The sequence below is a fragment of the Zingiber officinale genome, chromosome 6A (genome assembly GCF_018446385.1).
Source record: "Zingiber officinale cultivar Zhangliang chromosome 6A, Zo_v1.1, whole genome shotgun sequence".
Lineage (NCBI taxonomy): Eukaryota > Viridiplantae > Streptophyta > Magnoliopsida > Zingiberales > Zingiberaceae > Zingiber > Zingiber officinale.
Window position 1 is genome coordinate 147,329,990 of NC_055997.1, and position 18,524 is coordinate 147,348,513.

The window sequence follows — 18,524 nt, forward strand, 5'->3', positions numbered from 1 at the left end:
GAGTCACTGAGACAACTAAAGCCCGGGCAGGAGTAACCGAGACAATCAAAGCCTAAACAGGAGCTACAGGAGTTAGTTAAGGGTTGTGGGCACTGCCCTGGGAAGGAACATCCTGAGGGTCAAGAGCCACTGGGACGTTGGAAGCTCGGGCCAGCTCTGCTTGAAGGGATCTGATGACGGTCTGCTGCTGAGAGATGGTGTATTGTTTATCATCAAGGCACGTACGGAGGAGGGATAACTCGGCCTCATGTTCTCGCTGCAGACGATCCTGGAGGCTAAGTTGGTGTTGCAGGTCAGACTAGTATTTATCTTTCATCGCCTTTTCTGCGTGAACGCGAGATTTAGCAAGGCGATACAAGGCCTCTGCGTCCCGCAAGGAAGCGAGTTGACGCTCTCGATCCAGGGACATATTTTTCAGTTCGAGCTCCTTCTCTGCAAGCTGTTGGGTGAGGTGATTTAGCCGCACTTGGAGGGATGGCTGATCAACCTCGTCGGAAGAGGGTGAATGCATTGTGTCAGGGAGAAATTAGGAGAAGGCAGAGTGACGGAAAACAGGAAGAGAATGAGGGAAAAGAAGGATACAAGAAGAGAGCGTCTGGAGGCCTTTTTAAAGAGAAGATTAGACACCGTACCCCAGGCAACCACTAAAGTAATTATACATGCACTATACCCCAGGCAACCACTAAAGCAATTATACAGGCACCGTACCTCAGGCAACCACTAAAGCAATTATACAGGCACTGTACCCCAGACAACCACTAAAGCAATTACACAAGCACCGTACCCCAGGCAGCCACTAAAGAAATTACACAAGCACTGTACCCCAAGCAACCACTAAAGCAATTACACAGGCGCCGTATCACAGGCAACCACTAAAGCAATTACGCAGACAGGGTATTCCAGGCGATAGGACATAAAGGGTGGTACGGTATGTATGACAGGAGACAGAGAGCACAGAGGGGTGTAGGGGTCTAATCAGTCAAACTTGGGTCTTCCTTCGACTAGACTTGAGGGGGAGGCTTGTGATACGGTGCATATTTAGTGGGGTCGATAAGATGATATGACTTGAAGTCAGGTTAGCGTGGCTGGTCAATAGTCCAGCTAACGAGGAGGTCAAGAGGGTTAAAGGTCAAGCCAGCGTGGCTGGTCAACAGTTCAAGCTGACAAGGAAGGCAAGAAGGTCAAAGGTCAAGCCAGCGTGGCTGGTTAATAGTCCAGCTAACGAGGAGGACAAGAAGGTCAGAAGGGGCTCAGCCCTGATAGTGAGTAGTAAAGGAGTCCATGGGCCACGAATAGTTGCAGGAGACTACTGGCAGGTCTGCTTTCAGACCCAATGTGCAGGTCGGGACGATCATACCATGAATAACAACAGACGGACGCAGGTCAGAGATCCGACCCAACATGCAGGTCGGGACGATCTTACCATGATAACAACAAACGGACACAGGTCAGGGATCCGACCCAACGTGCAGGTCGGGACGTTCATGCCATGGATAACAACATACGAACACAGGTCAGGGATCCGACCCAGCGTGCAGGTCGAGACGTTCATGCCATAGATAACAACATACGAACACAGGTCAGGGATCCGACCCAGCGTGCAGGTCGAGACGTTCATACCATGGATAACAACAGACAGACGCAGGTCAGAGATCCGACCCAACGTGCAGGTCGGGACGATCTTACCATGGATAACAACAGACGGACACAGGTCAGGGATCCGACCCAACGTGCAGGTCGGGACGTTCATGCCATGGATAACAACATACGAACACAGGTCAGGGATCCGACCCAGCGTGCAGGTCGGGACGTTCATACCATGGATAACAACAAACAGATGCAGGTCGGGGAGCTGACCCATCGTGCGGGTCGGGAATCAGTAGATCGTCGAGATGTACATACTTCGAGGGACAGACGAAGGTGGGTCAGGAGGCCAGACACTACATGACAAATAGGCCTGCAAGGAATCGTAACCACTTGTCAGAAAACAATCATCACATGTCAGGGCATATTCTAACAGTGAGAGGCTCATACTCCTCTTGGTTCCTCCGCCGGCCTATAAGAGAAAGTCACGTGTCGACCACCGCCAGACAGAGTCTGACACCCGACATTCCCTGACATTTGCCAGGTTCCAGAAACCTCAGTTGTAGTATAAAAAGGGATGTTTTGTCCCTTACGCATGTACGCTCACTCGTCATTTCTTATCAGTCTTTTACTTTTCATGCTTTCTCGGTGATTTCTGGGGGAAAAGTACCTAACTTGAGCGTCGGAGGGCCTGACCCGGGGACTTTTTCCTTGGTTTCTGGTCTCTAACGACCGGGTGACTCGTCTGAGTGTGTGTAGAGCAATAGCGTCATCATCCTGGTCCTTTCCTTCTGTATGATTACCCGTGTGCACCTGTCCAATGGGTACCTCGCTGATTCAGCATCGCGACAACTCTTCGTCAACTTTTAGCACAACAAGGCCCGCCTCCATCTGACTCAGCTTCCGGACGAGATCAGCCGTAATGTACCAACCTAAAAGGATTCAACCGTCGCCCGTGATGAGTTGTTACCAATTGATTTTCACATATAAAAGATTTAAGATCAAGACTGAGTTCTCTTCAAACCTATGTGAATAAGATTGGTGTACTTAGGTGAAAATTCAAACCGGAAGGTATTTTCACTAAAAGCTTATTGCAACTAAGCCTCAGAACATATCTTTGTTTTCGACCAAAAATAATTTGAATTAGTAGGGGATTGTTGAGTTTTAATTCAAACTATTCCTTTTGTTTCTTTTTGGTAATGCATATGTGTATGCATTTAGTACCACATTGCTAAGCTAAGAAGGAAGGCTTTATATATGGAGTCCTTCCATCCTTGCTTAGCAAAGTTAAGGGGGCATACACGCATGCGCGGGTCGAGCCCAAATCAGGTGGGTTCGGGGGTTCGAGCCGGAAATCCATAAACCGAGCGCAACGCACGCGATCATCGCGCGCAGGGGGGTGCAAATCCCCAGCTCGTGGGCCTCACGCTTGCAGGCGGCCTTGTTAGTTTTTGCCAGTGTCTGGTTTGGTTCTGTCCCTCGCACCTGGTGGTTTGGTTCTGTCCGCGTGAGGAAGCGAAGCGACGCGATGCACCAGGTTGGTTCTCTTCGCGTAAGGAAGCGAAGCGACGCACCTGGTTGTTCTCTCAGCGTGAGGAAGCGACGCACGCTTTGGGAAGCAGTGCTTCAGAGTGAATAAATATGCAGTCTGCTTTCTGATTCTTCACTCAAGCAATCTATGCGCTGCTTTGCTTTCTCTTCTTCCTTCCTTTCCTTGTTCTGAGTCTGAGACGACGCGAGTGGTTGTCGAATCTTGGAAGGATTTTGCCAGAGAGCCTCTGCACTGTAGGCGGCAATAAATTCTCTAAAGACAGTCGACACGCCGACGCTTCAACCGGAAGATATCAATTTCTAAATCTTTCTCTTTTATTTACCTATTTATTGCATGCTTGCTATTTTTGTGCAATTTACTACTGTTTAGTACTCTCATACAACAACAGATACTTCTCGTCGTATGCTTCCTCTAAGTAAAATTTATGCTCAATGCCAACCAGTTTCCACCCGCTATCCTCTTTTACCAGTTCTAATTGCTCATTCAAGTTTTGTTAAACCAACTAGTTTTACACAGGTAGTCAAAGATCCAAATTGGCATGCTGTGATGGCGATAGAGTTTGGTGCTCTTCTCCGTAATAAAACATGGACCTTAGTTCCTCGTACTTCGTCTATGAATATTGTAGACTCTAAATAGGTTTACCGAATTAAATATCACGTAAATGTGTTTATTGAACGCTACAAAGTTCGTCTTGTTGCAAAAGGTTTTAGTCAACAATCAGATATTGACTTCAATGATACTTTTAGTTCGGTGTCAAAATTATAAATATTAAATTATTACTGTCTATTATTATTATTAGCTCCAATTAATCAATATAATAATTAGATATTTTTAATATTTTTCTTCACAATCAACTTTGAAAAAATTATTTCTATGTGGAGCTACAAGAGTCAGACCACAAGTTTGAGGGAGTCGGGTTAATCGTGTAGCGGGAGTTGGATGCCCAGTCAAAAGGATCTGAATAAACCTTTAGATCTCCACATCTATTTGACTCTTGATCATAGACTTGACTTTCTACCTTAACCCCTCCACATGGAAACCTCCATTACCAACCACATCAAAATATATAGTGTTTAGGCCGTATTTATTTTAAAAAAAATAAAAATACTCTTGATTTTAATTTCCAGAATGGCATCAGCGATTAATTAACCTTTTCATTATTTCTTTTCACCTGGAGTTAAATAACAGATTAAGAATCTAATTAACTAACTCATTCATTAACACTCGACTAATAATAATAACAAATTTCGCTTGCATATAATCACCGACAACAATTATTAATTCTCAAATATACAATTATACATGCATTCCACGTGGAGACAAATGGACAGAAGCGAATATTCTCACGCCACCGACACTGCCTTTCCCAATATTGGTTTTGTAATTTTTTTTTAAATGGAGCTTAAATATTATTATATTAATTTTATTCTAAATTGTTATATTAATATTTTTCCAAATAGTTTGTTTTTTTAAAAAAAAGACCACATCCTATTCCTATTTAGACGGGACGACCCGGCGATTAATTATGTATTTATTGGTTTATTTTTTATAATTAAATAAGTGTTCGAAGGATTAATTCCATACGTGGAAGTTGTAACCATGTTTCTCGTGTTTGAATAATAATTTAATAGCCAACATAATAATTGGATTGCACAAACCTATTTTTGTCTTTAATTAATTGGCTAATGTCACGCACGATGCCCCTTTTAATTTAATTTTCCCCTTAATACGCCATCCAATTTAATTATTATTATTATTACCTTCCAAACCTCTCCATGGAAGTCATATTAATTAGTAGGGTGCCTTATATATTTTGCTATGAAATTGAGAAAAAATAAACATGGAAATGTTAATTAGATAGAGTTGAATATGTGTATAGTTTAGTGGGTTAAGAAAGGATGTGTTAAGTTGGCGTGTTAGATTAGATATTGATTGATATTGATCTCCAACAACCTCAAAAGGTGGATGGGAACCAGCTCACAACAATATCGATCGATATCGATATGATTGCACTCACCAAGAACTAACAAGGGTGTAAGTGTAACCACCCAACGTCCTACACGAACTTAACTTTATGAAATTTCTAGCTAATTCGATTTCATCATGCTCGAACTTAACTTTATGAAATTTCTAGCTAAATGGATTTCATCATGCTTCGCGAAAGTTTGGCCACTAGCTCGGCTTTGACTAAAGAAAATGATGGAATCATGATCATGGAAGTATGGAACCATCTTCCCAATAGCCTAGCGTATCATATGCACGAGGATCTAGAGTTAGAATGAGAGTATCTCCAATACCAAGTTTTTGAATAGGTCTGTGAAATAGAAAAAAATCATTATAGATATAAGGTTTAAAGCTTATGGTTCAAGAGCAATAATGAAATTTAAAATTATTTTTTTATTTTAAAATTGATATAATATACTTGTAATCATGCAATTACATATTATTAATGAGAACACATAAAAATCATTTAGAGTTTTTTTTATAGAGATGCTGTGCCATGATGCCGGTAGCTAGTGTACATGAATGCTATCCCTTTCTTGGTCATTGTTGGGCCGAGCCCATTAGGCAAATCCATTATTGTCATGCAACTAGACACAAATCTAATAATAAAGCCGTTTGAGTAACTACTTTTAGTATTCGGTGACCTGAAATTTGAAAATATGTTGAACTAGTCGTTCATCAGCTTACTCATCCAACTGGGAAGGAATATGTTGCATCTTGACATCAGAGAGAAGGAATGGTATCCATTCTACTTTCTTCCAACACTGCTGCACAAGCAAAAGTTCTAGTAATTCCACAACAGTAGTTTGCTTGAATATTAAGAAGAAGAAGAGGACATGAGAATGTTCTTCTAAAGCTACTCTTTCATTGACATCTGGATCTTATCTAGAGAAAACATGCCATTGGGAATGCTTGGCATTAACCCAACACATATGCAAAGCATAATTGAAGTAGAGCAAGAGCACACCTGAATGAGAAAGACTAGTAAGAAAGCACAGTCTACTAACTTAGATCTTTTACATGACAGAATGAACTCCAATCCATATTCCAACCCGCCCGGCCGCATTCTTTACTTGTCGGGTTAAGGTCGATAGAACATTGCGTGAATCTTTAGCTGAATGGCTCTCTGCTACATTGTCATTTGCAGCAAGAGAAACATCAGAGAGTGTATGCCAAAGTTGTGTTTGACTTATCATTTCTCTGCAAAGATATCGCGGTATTTTGAGCATTACCTATGCTCTGGATGAGAGCTTCATTGTCAAGTGGAAGAAGGTTGTTCTTTCCTAGATTTTCATTGGTTTGTCGATTCACTCGAACATCCAACACTCCTGCTGTAAGAAGGTTGCCCTTTAGCTTTGAATGATTGATAGCAGAAACATCTTGCTCCAATTTCTCAACAGAAGATCCTCTTGTGGTTAGGCTATTGTTATAGTCGATATCATTTTGTAGATCAGCAAGATCAGTGATGGTAGAATTATTACCGACATTGCGGTTATTCCTATCTCCAGTTCCGTTCGATCGGTCGCGATGGCCTTTTTCATGTGCCTCTAGTAAAGAATCTTCCTCAGGGTCTTGGTCATCCAGGAACTCAGCCTCCTCGACTTGTTCATCTTTTTCTTCTTCATTTCCAGCATCGTCTCCATCCTCAGCTTCATAATCCTGCTCATCTTCTTGCTCATTATCTAGCTCATCAATCCCATCTTCCGGAATCTCTTTGGCCACTTCATCGTCCATAGTGTGCTGGGATTCTCCGTCTTCTTCGCCTTTCTGGACTTCTTCTTCATTTTCTTTATCCTCGTTACTGACTTTACCTTCAGAAACGATGGCCTGGTCATGCGGGAGGGTTTTCCGGCCAAGGACTGTAAATTCCGAATGGCTGTCGACGACATTGTTTAAACTTCTCGATCCGTGTTCATCCGGTCCCTTCTTCTTGTCAAAAGAGTGTTTCAACTGATAAAGCAACCAGAAGAACACAAGAGTCAAGATGCAAATCTGAAGGAAACTGTTTAACCTCATTCCTTTGTTCCTTTGATTCCTAATGGAAGCCTGCCGCATCATGAAGATCACTGATGCCCAGGAAGGTTTTGTGATGCCAGTTTCTAGCTTTAGAATCACCCAACGCACGGCAATCCTAAATAAAAACCTAGAAAAAAAATTACCAGGATGAATAAACTTGCTGCATAAAAAAATCGCTCTTTGTTTTTTTTTTTTTCTCACAGAACAGGAGGAATATAACCCAAATCGATCAGATCACGTCTTGTTCGTCTACGGAAAGAAGAAAAAGGGTAAAGATCCATGAAGCTCACAAGACAGATGCAGCAAAAGGACCTTTCTGAGCTGAAGAAAAGGAAGCATCTTGATGAAGAGAGAAACGTAACAGAGTGAGGTGCCTCACCTGAAGAAGTCTCCTTTTCTCCTATCAGAGCTTCTCCATCCATGCTGGGATTTAGGTCAACACGTTGCAAAAAGGTTGGAACCGCCAACCCAGCGGCCCCCTCACCCCGGCCCCACAAGTATGAGAGGGAGTAAATCACGGTGAATACGGGCCCGGCTATGACATGGTGGTCTCAGGTGTTTTAGCACGGACAGATATTGATGTTATCGCATTTGCTGCCGCAGACCCTCGACCTCTCGACCCATGTTGCATGGGATTTAGGTCAACACGGTGCGAGGGGAAGAGGGCGAGATGGCTTCCTGCTACAGTGGATTTACAGCAGAGACAAAGAAGTGTGCGTCTTTAATGGCACTGCAAGTGACGGTGTAGGAATTTCTTTATTATCAGTTTTCAGATATATACAAACAAAAAAAAACAAAAAAATTACTCTCTAAATTTACAAATTAATCAGTAAAATATTACAGTAACTTTGTCCGTTTATCCATTACAGTTTGCAATTGCAACTGGTTGATTAAAATTGGCCAAAGAAAGAAAGCGGATTACAAGATGAAGAGCTTCTGTTAGCAGCATTGCCGACGCCATGACTGTACTGTACAAGGAGAGGAGGAGATGATAGAGAAGCTACTTGTTTGTTGGTGTGTTCGTGGTGGGGTTTGGGTCACCGCAGCAAGTCCGGCGCGCTCAGCCCCTTCCTCAGCCTCTGCGAGAAAAGGCGGCAGGCGTCCATGCTCAGGTCGACGGCGGCGGCCAGCGCCACGAACACCGCCGCGTCCTCCGAGTACCCGATGTGCTGCGCCGCCACCTCCACCGTCGGCCGCCCGCCGCGCCCTTCCCCCGCCACCGTCACCGACATCACAAACCCGCGGTGGCTCGAGGAGTGTCGGCTGGGGCCGGTTGCGCCAGTCAGGTCGATGACGAATTGCCCTCCCTTTACGGTGCTGATGGTGGACTCCGATAGGTTGATGCTGGTTCCTACGGTGTCGTCCGGGAGGAGCGCGAAGCGGTAGCCGAGGTTGTCGCCGGCGCCGGCGCCTCCGCGCTCGCGCCAGGCCTCGAGACGCCCCCACGGGGTCCAGGTGCCGTCCACGGGGCGGAGCACGAGCCATGCACCAGGGTTGGAGCGGTTCACTCGGTCGGTTCCGGGGGTGGCCACGAAGGGGGTCACCATGGAAGCGAGAGCCACAGGCGACCCGGAGAGGTCGTGGATGGTCACCGACCAGCCCTTCCGCTCCTTCCCCGGCTGTTCCCGCTCCGACCCGAACGACGAAAGCCATTTCCTGCTGCTCCGTGACTCCGAAACCGCCGCCCTGCGACCAATTGCGACGAACCAAGAAATCAAAATTAAATTTTGAAGGAAAGATAGGAACACAGGATTGATGGAGGGGGCGAGTGACGGCGAGACCTGGAGCATATGTCGCGATCGACGGCATTGCGGCAGCTAAATTTGCAGGTGAAGACCGGCTGCCTCATTTTACCCTTTACTTGTAGAACCTGAGGGCTACATTCCGGCACGCCATCGAACTCGAACACAAACCGAGGGTCGGGCTCGGCCTTCACCGTCAGATATAACTGCGCCTCCGATGACCAGGAGGAAGAAGGCGAGCCTTTTCCGATCTTTGCCGTCTTCTTACCGATGGAGACCCACCCGCTGTGGAACTCCATCGCCTCCCTCGTCCCGCCGTCCTTTGCGATTCCCTTCAGGTCCAGCCGCATCGTGAACTTGCCAAGAAGCTTCCCGGAGCTCAACCAGAAGGAACCCCCCTGCGACTGCGAGCCGGTGTAGACGGAGACATTAAGTTTATCGCGGCTGGCGGAGGAGGCGAAAAGCGACGACTTTCTAGCGATTCTATCAAGATCAGCCTTGGATAGGTGGAACAGGCCAGCAACGGAATCCGTGTTGTCTAAGATGGAGTTTCCATCGGAAGCTATGATCGGAACGTTGGCGGTCTGTTGAGGGAACTTGCCAAAGCGGATCTTCGCGAAGCAGGGGGAGGCGGAGGGCGCCGGCGGCACAAGAACCTTTAGCGCGAGGTTACCGACGATTATCCGAACAAAAGGGCATCGGTCCATGGAACCGTCCGCTGTGAATCCGTCGAGCTTTTTCCTCGGCTTCTTCTTCTTCTTCGTCGCGATGGAGCAGCAGAGAGAGAGAGAGAAGTGAAGGGGAGAGCGTTAAAGGAGGTACGACACGAGACAGGCTGGCAGAGTTGCACTTGATTTAGACCATTTATTAATTAAATTGTGATAAAATTAATTACGCAAAACTTGAGATATTTTTAATAACAATATATATATTCTATATTTTTATTTTTTTATAATTCAGATTTTAATTTTTCTAAAAGATTAATAGTTGAAGTCAAAGATTTTCATGTCAATGAAACAAATAAAATTTTTATTATTGTTTGCCGTATCAGCTGAAAATTTATGTATAATTTTGCATGCAGTCTATTGACAAATAAATAAATCTTTGCACGTAGTTTTTATCCATGAAAATCTCTATTTTCACTCCTTAGTCAAATATCTTTATCTAATTGTTCATAATTTTCTTAAGTACAAAAAGTCTAAAAATCAATATAAATCTTCTTAAATTGAGTATATTAATTTAGAATCTAGTATATTTTCTATCAAATTGAGTACAATTCTATTTTCACCTTAAAATATACTCGATTTTAGTTTAATGTGTTGAATTTAATAGGATTATACTCATTTTTAGACTATTTGTACCGAAAAATATAAGGATTAATATTGATAGAAAATATACTCGATCCTAGTATAGAGTACTAGATTATAGTGTAAAGTGTTGAATTTAACATGAATTATACTTATTTTTAGACTTTTTATACCTAAAAATTAAGAGGGACAATTTTGATAGAAAATACACTCAATTTTTAATATAAAGTACTGACTTAAAGAAGAATTATACTTGATCCTGTCCGAATCGCCGAACCAAAGGACGCTGGGCACGTGGCGCTCTCCTAGTCGATGACGCAAGTCTCCGAAGCTCCAGCGAGCCTGCACAGAAGTCGGGCCGGGAAGGGGTTCCCGGCGGCGACCCTCCGACGCTCAAGTCAGGTAAGTGGTGGAAAAAGGAGCTCCCAAGCTTGTAGAATGTGTACCTCCGACGAAGTCTACGGCTCTTTATATAGGGCGGTGAAAAAGCTCCTACACGCCTATCGAGGCGCGTGCGTGCCAGCAGCCCATACCTCGGTGTGTACCTGTCAGAGAGCTTACCTGACGCCATACTGCGACAGTCCCCTTGCGCCTTCGATGGGACAACAGGACACCCCGTTGTCAGACTAGGAGTATGACCTAGCCATATGATTCGACGGCTGTCAGAAGATGTTCCCCCCTCTTTACTGCTCATAATCCGGGGCGTCCGACCGGCTGGACAAGGAGTCCGTCCGGCCGGCCCTTCCTCCTTTTACGCGCTAGCCGGACGGCACTCACCTCGCGTCCGGCCCGCCGTTGACATTGGTGTGCTGGGGAAATTTCCAGTAGGCGCTATGTAGAGACTGTTAGCAGTGTCATTTTCTCCTGGTTCTTCCGCTCGGCTCTTAACTACTGTTTCGACAGAGCGTCGGAACCCCGACCCGGTCAGGGCGCCTTTTGCTACCGAATGTCCCTTGGTCGGCCGATCGGTCTGGTCCATTTCTTCCAAGTCCGGTCGGCTCACCCTTCTTAGGCGGGCTGCTTGGCCATTTGACCTCTACGTGGCGTTGACCCCTCGTTAGGGGGTCCCGGCTCTCACCACCGGATCACTTGCCTTTCCTTCGAGTCTAGTCGAGGGAGGCGAAGTCCGACTGACTGGACTGCCGATCTGACAGAACAACGATCATTGCATTGGGCCGCTCGGCCAGGACTAATGATGCTCGTCCGTTCGGCGATATCTGGTCCGTGCCTTGTGGTCTCTTGAACTCCATGTCCTATGCTCTCCCCTACTGTTCATCACGTGCACTGCGCACGGTAAGGGGAGCTCATTAAATGCGGCCAGTATCCCGCTGACACGTGGCGATCATGTGTTTGTCAGCGTATGGCGGTGGCGTCACTTCCGATGGGACAGCCGCCGTTTGAAATGGACGGCTGGATGATGACCTCGTTATCGACGACCTGGATCGGACGGTGGAGGTTGCTCCCGGGCGGCGATATAAAGCCCGCGACTCCGTTTCCGCCGCCTTGTTGCTTCATCCTCCTCCGGCGCTTCTCTGCTCGTTTTTTTCTCCGGCGACCTCGCCCCTCCACTCTTTGGCAAACCTCAGGCCCTCGTCGATCATCTTTCTTGCTTGTAAGACCATCTTTCTTGTTCCCCAACGTTTTCTGCTCTTTGTTACTCGTTTTCTTCAGTCGGTTTTCCTCCCTTCCTTGCTTGAACCTTCTCTTTTGGTCCCGTATTCTCGTCTTTTGCCTATGACTAGCACCTCGCAGTCGACTGGCGGCGCTCCGGGTCTATGGTACACGACCATGGAGAGCCGCTTTGATGAAGAAGACGCATTGCGTCTCGTTCGGACTTACGACCTACCGACCGACCACCAAATAGTGTTAGCCACACCGGCCGATCGGCCTCATGAACCGCCGCCCGGCTCCTTTCTTTTCTGCCGAGACCAATTTCTAGCCGGACTGCGTTTTCCACCCCACAAGTTTTTCTTAGAAGTTTGTAATTATTTTCGCATTCCGCTCGGCCAGGTAGTTCCCAACTCTATTAGGCTGCTGAGCGGAGTGATAGTTTTGTTCAAACTGAACGGCATCCCCTTAGAACAAAAAATTTTCCACTACTTTTTTTATCCCAAGCAGGCCGAGTGGGGTACTTTTGTTTTTCAATCTAGGATAGGTTTCGTACTCTTCGATAACATGCCGAGCTCCAACAAACATTGGAAGGAGCATTTTTTCTATATACGTTTTCCCGAGCGACCAACTTTTCGCACCAAGTGACAGACGGCTATGCCAGTGCAACCGGAGCTCGGCAAGTTTAGAGGCGACGCGGCCTACCTTCATGCAGCCGAACGGCTGGTTGGTCAGCGTTATCATATCGACAAGCTGCTCCTTCCGGGAGTAATGCACATATTCGGCTTGTCTTCTACCACAGCCGATTTGCCCTGCAGCATGAGTAAGTTCCCTTATCTTCCCGTTTGTTTTGTTCTAACTTATTTATTTTTTGCTTCTGCAGCTGAAGTCATGTGGCGCGCCAAAGCTACCGAGAAGCTCAAATTGAAGGCCGCTCAGATCGAGGCGGTCACGAACAAGGAGGCCGCCGAACGGGGCCTTTCTCCAGCTGATCCGGCCGGCGAGGAAGGGGAGGGGACACCAACTGTCCCCGAAGCCTCAAACGCCCCTGCCTCTCACGATGAGGCCGCGGGCGACATAGAACCTCCTACCGAAGCCGAGGTGGAGGGTCGTTCGGCTGATGACGTGCCGCTACGCACTCGGAAGCGCCGACGACCGGAATCCGCATCTGCCTCCACTACACTTGACGAGTCACAGCCCGAGCGGGGCGCGGAGGCACCGGTGCTGTCCGGGACGGTTTCCCTCGAGAGTACTCCGACCCCTCGTGGTTCTCCGAGGGCCAGCTCTGAGGTGCCGCCGTCCAGCCCTTCAAGAACTTTGCGCCGTATCAGGCGCTTGGGCAAGCTTCCCTCCTCGTCCACCGGTGGGCCGTCTGGTAAGGCCGACGCTTCCAAGAGCGAGCTGAGCGGCCAGAATTTAATTAAAACCGTTCTGCGCCTTCCTTCGGAGGCGTACATGGCTGCTGCCGATCGGCCTGTGGTCCCCGAGCAGCAGATTACCTTGACAGGCCCTCTGGCCCAAGCTTGGGTGGACGCTCGGCGTCGAATAGCCAGGCTGACCCCCGGACAGCTCGGCGACAGCAATCTACAACAGGCTATCGGGGTATGCTCTGTTTCTTTGTTTGCGTATTTAAATTATGTTTTTAACCTGTCCACATTTGCTAGCAGAACTGGGTGGAGCAGATCGCCATTAGCGATCGATTGGCCGAACTAGAGGACGAGTTGAAAAAACAAAAAGCTGCGGGGGGTACCGAGCAGTCGACAGCCGCTCTGGAGAAGGCCAAAAAACTACTGGATGCCGAACGGAAAAGGGCTAACGATTTGGCGAGCAAGGTCGTTCGGCTTGAAACGATGATCGAGCAACGAGATAAGGAGATCAAAACGGCGACCACTCGGAAGCAACAGGCCATCAACGATATGGACCGCATGAAGGTGGAGATCAGGGGGCTGGAACAACGCATCAAAGATTTGGACGCCCTGCTTGCCACCGAGAAAGAGAGCCGCTCGGCCGATCTTCAAAGATTTGATGGAGATTTGAAGGATCTTCAGGCCGCCAGCGACGCTGCCCACGCCGCGCTCAAAGAATATCAAGAGGGGGAGTCGGCTCGCTCCGAAGAAGGGAGGAAGGCGTTCCTCCGCTCGGAAGACTTCGGAGAGAAGTTTACCGACAAGATATCCCTTACTTTCGAGGAGGCGATCAAGGCGGCGGTGGGCTATCTGAAGACCAAAGGCCACCTGCCTGCCGATCTGACCATCCCCCCCGAGGACCTTGCGAGCGTGATGGACTCCATCCCGGACGCTCTTTTTGATTTTGATGTGTGAGGAGCGTTTTCACGAACTTTTTTGTATTCCCGCCGTTCGGCCCAACTTATCTCTGTAATGACTTGTTTGATTTACCTAATGAATCATAGATGACCTTCTGCTCCTTTCACTTCTATTTTAGCAAGGCATTTTTCCTTCGTCACGCCAAAGTGTTCTTTATATCCTTTCCGCTCGGCACAATGGTTCTGTCCGGCTCAATTCGATCGTCTTAATGACATCTATCATGCGACCGCGCAGCCGCTAGGCTTTCGAACGTAACCGCTCGGCATTTACATGCCAATATCCCTAACTTTCACTGACCAACTTTTTCTTTGTGCCTTACCCCAAAGGGGTTTTCCGTACATTTTTGATGAGCGAGCCGCTCAGCCGTATAACCAGGCTATCGTTGATTGTATCATGTGACTGGCTATCCGCTCGGACGTTTATAGACGATGGCTCGTCTCTCGATATTTAACGTCGGAGCTCGACGGTCTTCCGCTCGGACGTTTATAGACGCCGGCTCGTCTCTCGATATTTAACGTCGGAGCTCGACGGTCTTCCGCTCGGACGTTTATAGACGCCGGCTCCTCTCTCGATATTTAACGTCGGAGCTCGACGGTCTTCCGCTCGGACGTTTATAGACGCCGGCTCGTGTCTCGATATTTAACGTCGGAGCTCGACGGTCTTCCGCTCGGACGTTTATAGACGCCGGCTCGTCTCTCGATATTTAACGTCGGAGCTCGACGGCCTTTTTCGGCTAACTTTTAAACTGATTATATACGCCCTTCCGAGGGGCGAGGGGTCTTCGTTATCGAGCGTGCGGCTCGTACAATATACCTCCGGCCTAACGGTCCGGGGCCTTCAATATCGAGCATGCGGCTCGTTTAATATACCTCCGACCTAATGGTCCGGGGCCTTCAATATCGAGCGTGCGGCTCGTACAATATACCTCCGGCCTAACGGTCCGGGGCCTTCAATATCGAGCGTGCGGCTCGTACAATATACCTCCGGCCTAACGGTCCGGGGCCTTCAATATCGAGCGTGCGGCTCGGATATTTATATGCCACTGCCGAACGGCACGGGGTCTTCACACAGTAAGCCGTTCGGCGGAGAATGCTCAATGTGTTTTCATCTTTTTGCTTCCTGCATTACAAGTACATAGGCGACCAGCATATACACAAAAACGAATTACATTCGTGCACCTCTCATCCAGCTCGATAAGGCTGGAGATGATTTGCACTCCACGGTCGATCCAGCTGCCGCCCGGCTTCATCCTCCAAATAATATGCGCCCGAGCGGAGCTTTTCAATAACTTTGAAGGGGCCCGCCCACGGTGCCTCCAGTTTGCCGACGCCGCCGACCGGCTTGACTTTCTTCCAGACAAGATCGCCGACTTGGAATGATCGGGGGATTACACGGCGGTTGTAACTTTGTTTCATCCGTTGCCGGTACGCCATCAACCGGACGGATGCCTTGGCTCTTTCTTCTTCGACCAGATCCAGCTCCATGTTCCTCCGCTCGGCATTGTCCTCATCGTAATGTTGGATCCTAGCGGATTCGACGCCGACTTCGACCGGGATGACCGCCTCGCCACCGTACACCAAATGGAACGGCGTGACACCCGTCCCTTCCTTCGGCGTCGTTCGGATGGCCCATAAGACGCCCGGCACTTCATCCGGCCAACTTCCTCCCAAATGGTCGAGCCGAGCGCGCAGAATACGAAGAATTTCCCGATTGGCCACTTCGGCTTGCCCATTGCTTTGGGGATAAGCTACGGACGTGAAGTGTTGCTCGATGCCGTAACTTCTGCACCAATCCTCTAGCATCTTCCCTGTGAATTGCCGCCCATTATCTGAGACCAATCGGCGAGGGATGCCGAACCGACAGATGATGTGTTGCCAGATAAATTTTTTGACCATCTGTTCGGTGATCTTGGCTAGCGGCTCGGCCTCCACCCACTTGGAAAAATAATCAATCGCCACTAGCAAAAATTTCCGCTGCCCGGTCGCCATCGGGAATGGACCAACAATATCCATTCCCCATTGATCGAACGGACATGAAACTGTGGATGCCTTCATTTCTTCTGCCGGTCGGTGGTTGAAGTAATGGTACTTTTGGCATGAAAGGCACGTTGACACTGTCCGAGCGGCATCTGTTTGTAAGGTCGGCCAGAAGTATCCAGCTAGTAGGATCTTCTTGGCCAACGATCGTCCGCCCGGACGTCCTCCGCACGATCCTTGATGTACCTCTTGTAGGATGTAAGCCGAGTCTTCCGTGCTCACGCATTTCAACAGCGGGCGTGAGAAAGCCTTTTTGTAAAGCTGATCGCCGATGAGTGTGAACCGACCGGCCCTCCTTCTTAACAGCTGGGCTTCGTTCTGGTCGGACGGCGTGGCTCCCGAGCGGAGGAACTCTACGATGGGTGTCCGCCAATCGCTTGGAAATGTGAGGCCTTCCATCCGGTCGACGTGCGCCACCAACAGTACTTTTTCAATTGATTGTTGAATGGCGACCGGCGTTATTGAGCTTGCGAGCTTGGCTAACTCATCAGCTGCTTGATTTTCTGCTCTGGGTATCTTCTGGACAATAACTTCTCTAAAATCGGCTTTCAGCTTCTCGAAGGCTTCAGCGTAGAGCTTGAGCCGAGCACTATTGATTTCGAAGGTACCAGAGAGCTGCTGAGTGGCCAACTGCGAGTCCGAGTGGAGTGTTACCCGACCGGCTCTCACATGCCGAGCTGCCTGTAAGCCGGCTATGAGGGCCTCATACTCTGCTTCGTTGTTGGTAGCTTTATAATCCAGCCGAACGGATAGGTGCATCTTTTCTTCTTGTGGGGAGAGCAACAATATTCCAATCCCGCTTCCGAGCCGAGTGGACGACCCATCCACATATATTCTCCACATAGCTTCCGGCTCCGGCTTTTGTACCTCAGTCACAAAATCGGCCAAGGATTGCGCTTTGATTGCCGAGCGGGGCTGGTATTGGATGTCAAATTCATTTAGCTCTGTCGTCCATTTGATGAGCCGTCCGGATGCCTCTGGATTTAGTAGAACACGTCCGAGCGGGCTATTGGTTTTGACAATAATGGTATGTGCCAGGAAATATGGACGAAGGCGCCGAGCGGCGAGGACCAGAGCGAAGGCTAGCTTTTCGAGCCCAGTGTAGCGAGATTCAGCATCTTTTAAAATGTGACTAAGGAAATACACAGGCTCCTCTCCGCTCGCCCTCACCAATGCTGAGCCAATTGCCTGCTCGGTCGAGGATAGATAAATACAAAGTGGCTCACCAATAGTCGGCTTGGCTAATACCGGGAGCGAATTTAGATATGCCTTCAAATATTCGAACGCCCGGTCGCATTCTTCGTCCCAGTAAAATTTTGTAGCTTTGCGCAAGATCTTGAAAAAAGGAAGGCTCCGGTCGGCGGTTTTGGAGATGAATCTGGATAGAGCGGTTATCCGACCGGTCAAACGCTGCACTTCCCTTGTATTTATTGGGGGCGGCATGTCTTGTAGGGCTTTCACCTTGCTGGGATTCGCTTTGATTCCCCGCTCGGTCACTATGTACCCCAGAAAACGCCCCCCTTTTGCTCCGAACAGACACTTCTGGGGATTTAGCTTGACTCCATATTTGTGCAGCGTTCGGAAGGTTTCCTCCAAGTCTTTGAAGAGATCTGCCGCTCGGACGGATTTGATGAGAATGTCGTCCACATAAACTTCTAGGTTCCGCCCGATCTGCTCTCTGAATACTTTATTCATCAAGCGCTGATAGGTGGCTCCCGCATTCTTCAATCCGAACGGCATCACATTATAACAATAAGTGCCGTCGGCCGTCACGAAGCTGATCTTTTCTTGATCTTCACGGGCGAGCGGCACTTGGTGATAGCCCTGGTAGGCGTCGAGCATATAGATTAATTCGCAGCCGGCCGTAGAGTCCACCAGCTGGTCTATCCGGGGCAAAGGATAAAAATCTTTCGGGCAAGCTTTGTTGAGATCCCGAAAATCTATGCACACTCTCCATTTGTTGCCCGGTTTGGAGACTAATACTACGTTCGCCAGCCAGCTCGGGAACTGAACCTCGCATATATGGCCGGCTTCCAGAAGCTTCTCCACCTCCGCCCGGATGATGACGTTCTGCTCGGCGCTGAAGTCTCTTTTTCTCTGCTTTATCGGCCGAGCGTCCGGTCGGACATGTAACTCGTGCTGCGCTATGATCGGCGAAATTCCGGGCAGCTCATGTGTCGACCAGACGAAGACATCATGATTTCTTCGGAGGCATTGGATCAGCTCTTCTTTCTGCTTCTCCTCCAGATCGGACGCAATAAAGGTTGTGGCCTCCGATCGGGATGGGTGAATCTGCACTTCCTCTTTTTCTTCATAAATTAAAGAGGGTGGCTTTTCGGTGATGGCGTTTA

At 48.2% G+C, this 18,524-nt stretch overlaps 2 protein-coding genes across 5 annotated transcripts; both read right to left on the reverse strand.

Annotated features, from left to right (window-relative positions):
* Positions 1–5,928: 5,928 nt before the first annotated feature.
* LOC121998590 (myelin transcription factor 1-like protein) lies at positions 5,929–7,650 on the reverse strand. 3 transcript variants are annotated; one of them, XM_042553574.1, is made up of 2 exons: positions 7,536–7,650; positions 5,929–7,283 (listed from the first exon to the last, which is right to left on the reverse strand). In XM_042553574.1, the coding sequence occupies exon 2, from the start codon at positions 7,196–7,198 to the stop codon at positions 6,299–6,301; it is 900 nt and encodes a 299-aa protein (XP_042409508.1). In that variant the 5' UTR covers positions 7,199–7,283; positions 7,536–7,650; the 3' UTR covers positions 5,929–6,298. The 3 variants fall into 3 exon arrangements, with proteins under 3 accessions (XP_042409508.1, XP_042409506.1, XP_042409507.1); XM_042553572.1 differs by having other exon boundaries at positions 7,469–7,598; XM_042553573.1 differs by having other exon boundaries at positions 7,447–7,598.
* Positions 7,651–7,786: 136 nt separating this feature from the next.
* Positions 7,787–9,732, reverse strand: LOC121998594. 2 transcript variants are annotated; one of them, XR_006116543.1, is made up of 3 exons: positions 8,938–9,732; positions 8,079–8,842; positions 7,787–7,886 (listed from the first exon to the last, which is right to left on the reverse strand). XR_006116543.1 is itself a non-coding variant. In XM_042553578.1 (2 exons), exons 1-2 carry the CDS (start codon positions 9,603–9,605, stop codon positions 8,194–8,196), a joined length of 1,317 nt encoding a protein of 438 aa, XP_042409512.1. In that variant the 5' UTR covers positions 9,606–9,732; the 3' UTR covers positions 7,959–8,193. The 2 variants fall into 2 exon arrangements, 1 of the variants encoding a protein (XP_042409512.1); XM_042553578.1 differs by lacking the exon at positions 7,787–7,886 and having other exon boundaries at positions 7,959–8,842.
* Between the last annotated feature and the right edge of the window lie 8,792 nt (positions 9,733–18,524).

Coding starts and splice junctions, on each gene's coding strand:
- LOC121998594 (XM_042553578.1), bottom strand. CDS start 9,605: ATGGACCGATGCCCTTTTGTTCGGATAATCGTCGGTAACCTCGCGCTA. Junction 8,843..8,937: donor GATCGCGACATATGCTCCAG/GTCTCGCCGTCA, acceptor AATTGGTCGCAG/GGCGGCGGTTTCGGAGTCAC.
- LOC121998590 (XM_042553572.1), bottom strand. CDS start 7,578: ATGGATGGAGAAGCTCTGATAGGAGAAAAGGAGACTTCTTCAGGTGAG. Junction 7,284..7,468: donor CTTTTCTTCAGCTCAGAAAG/GTCCTTTTGCTG, acceptor TTTTTTTTCTAG/GTTTTTATTTAGGATTGCCG.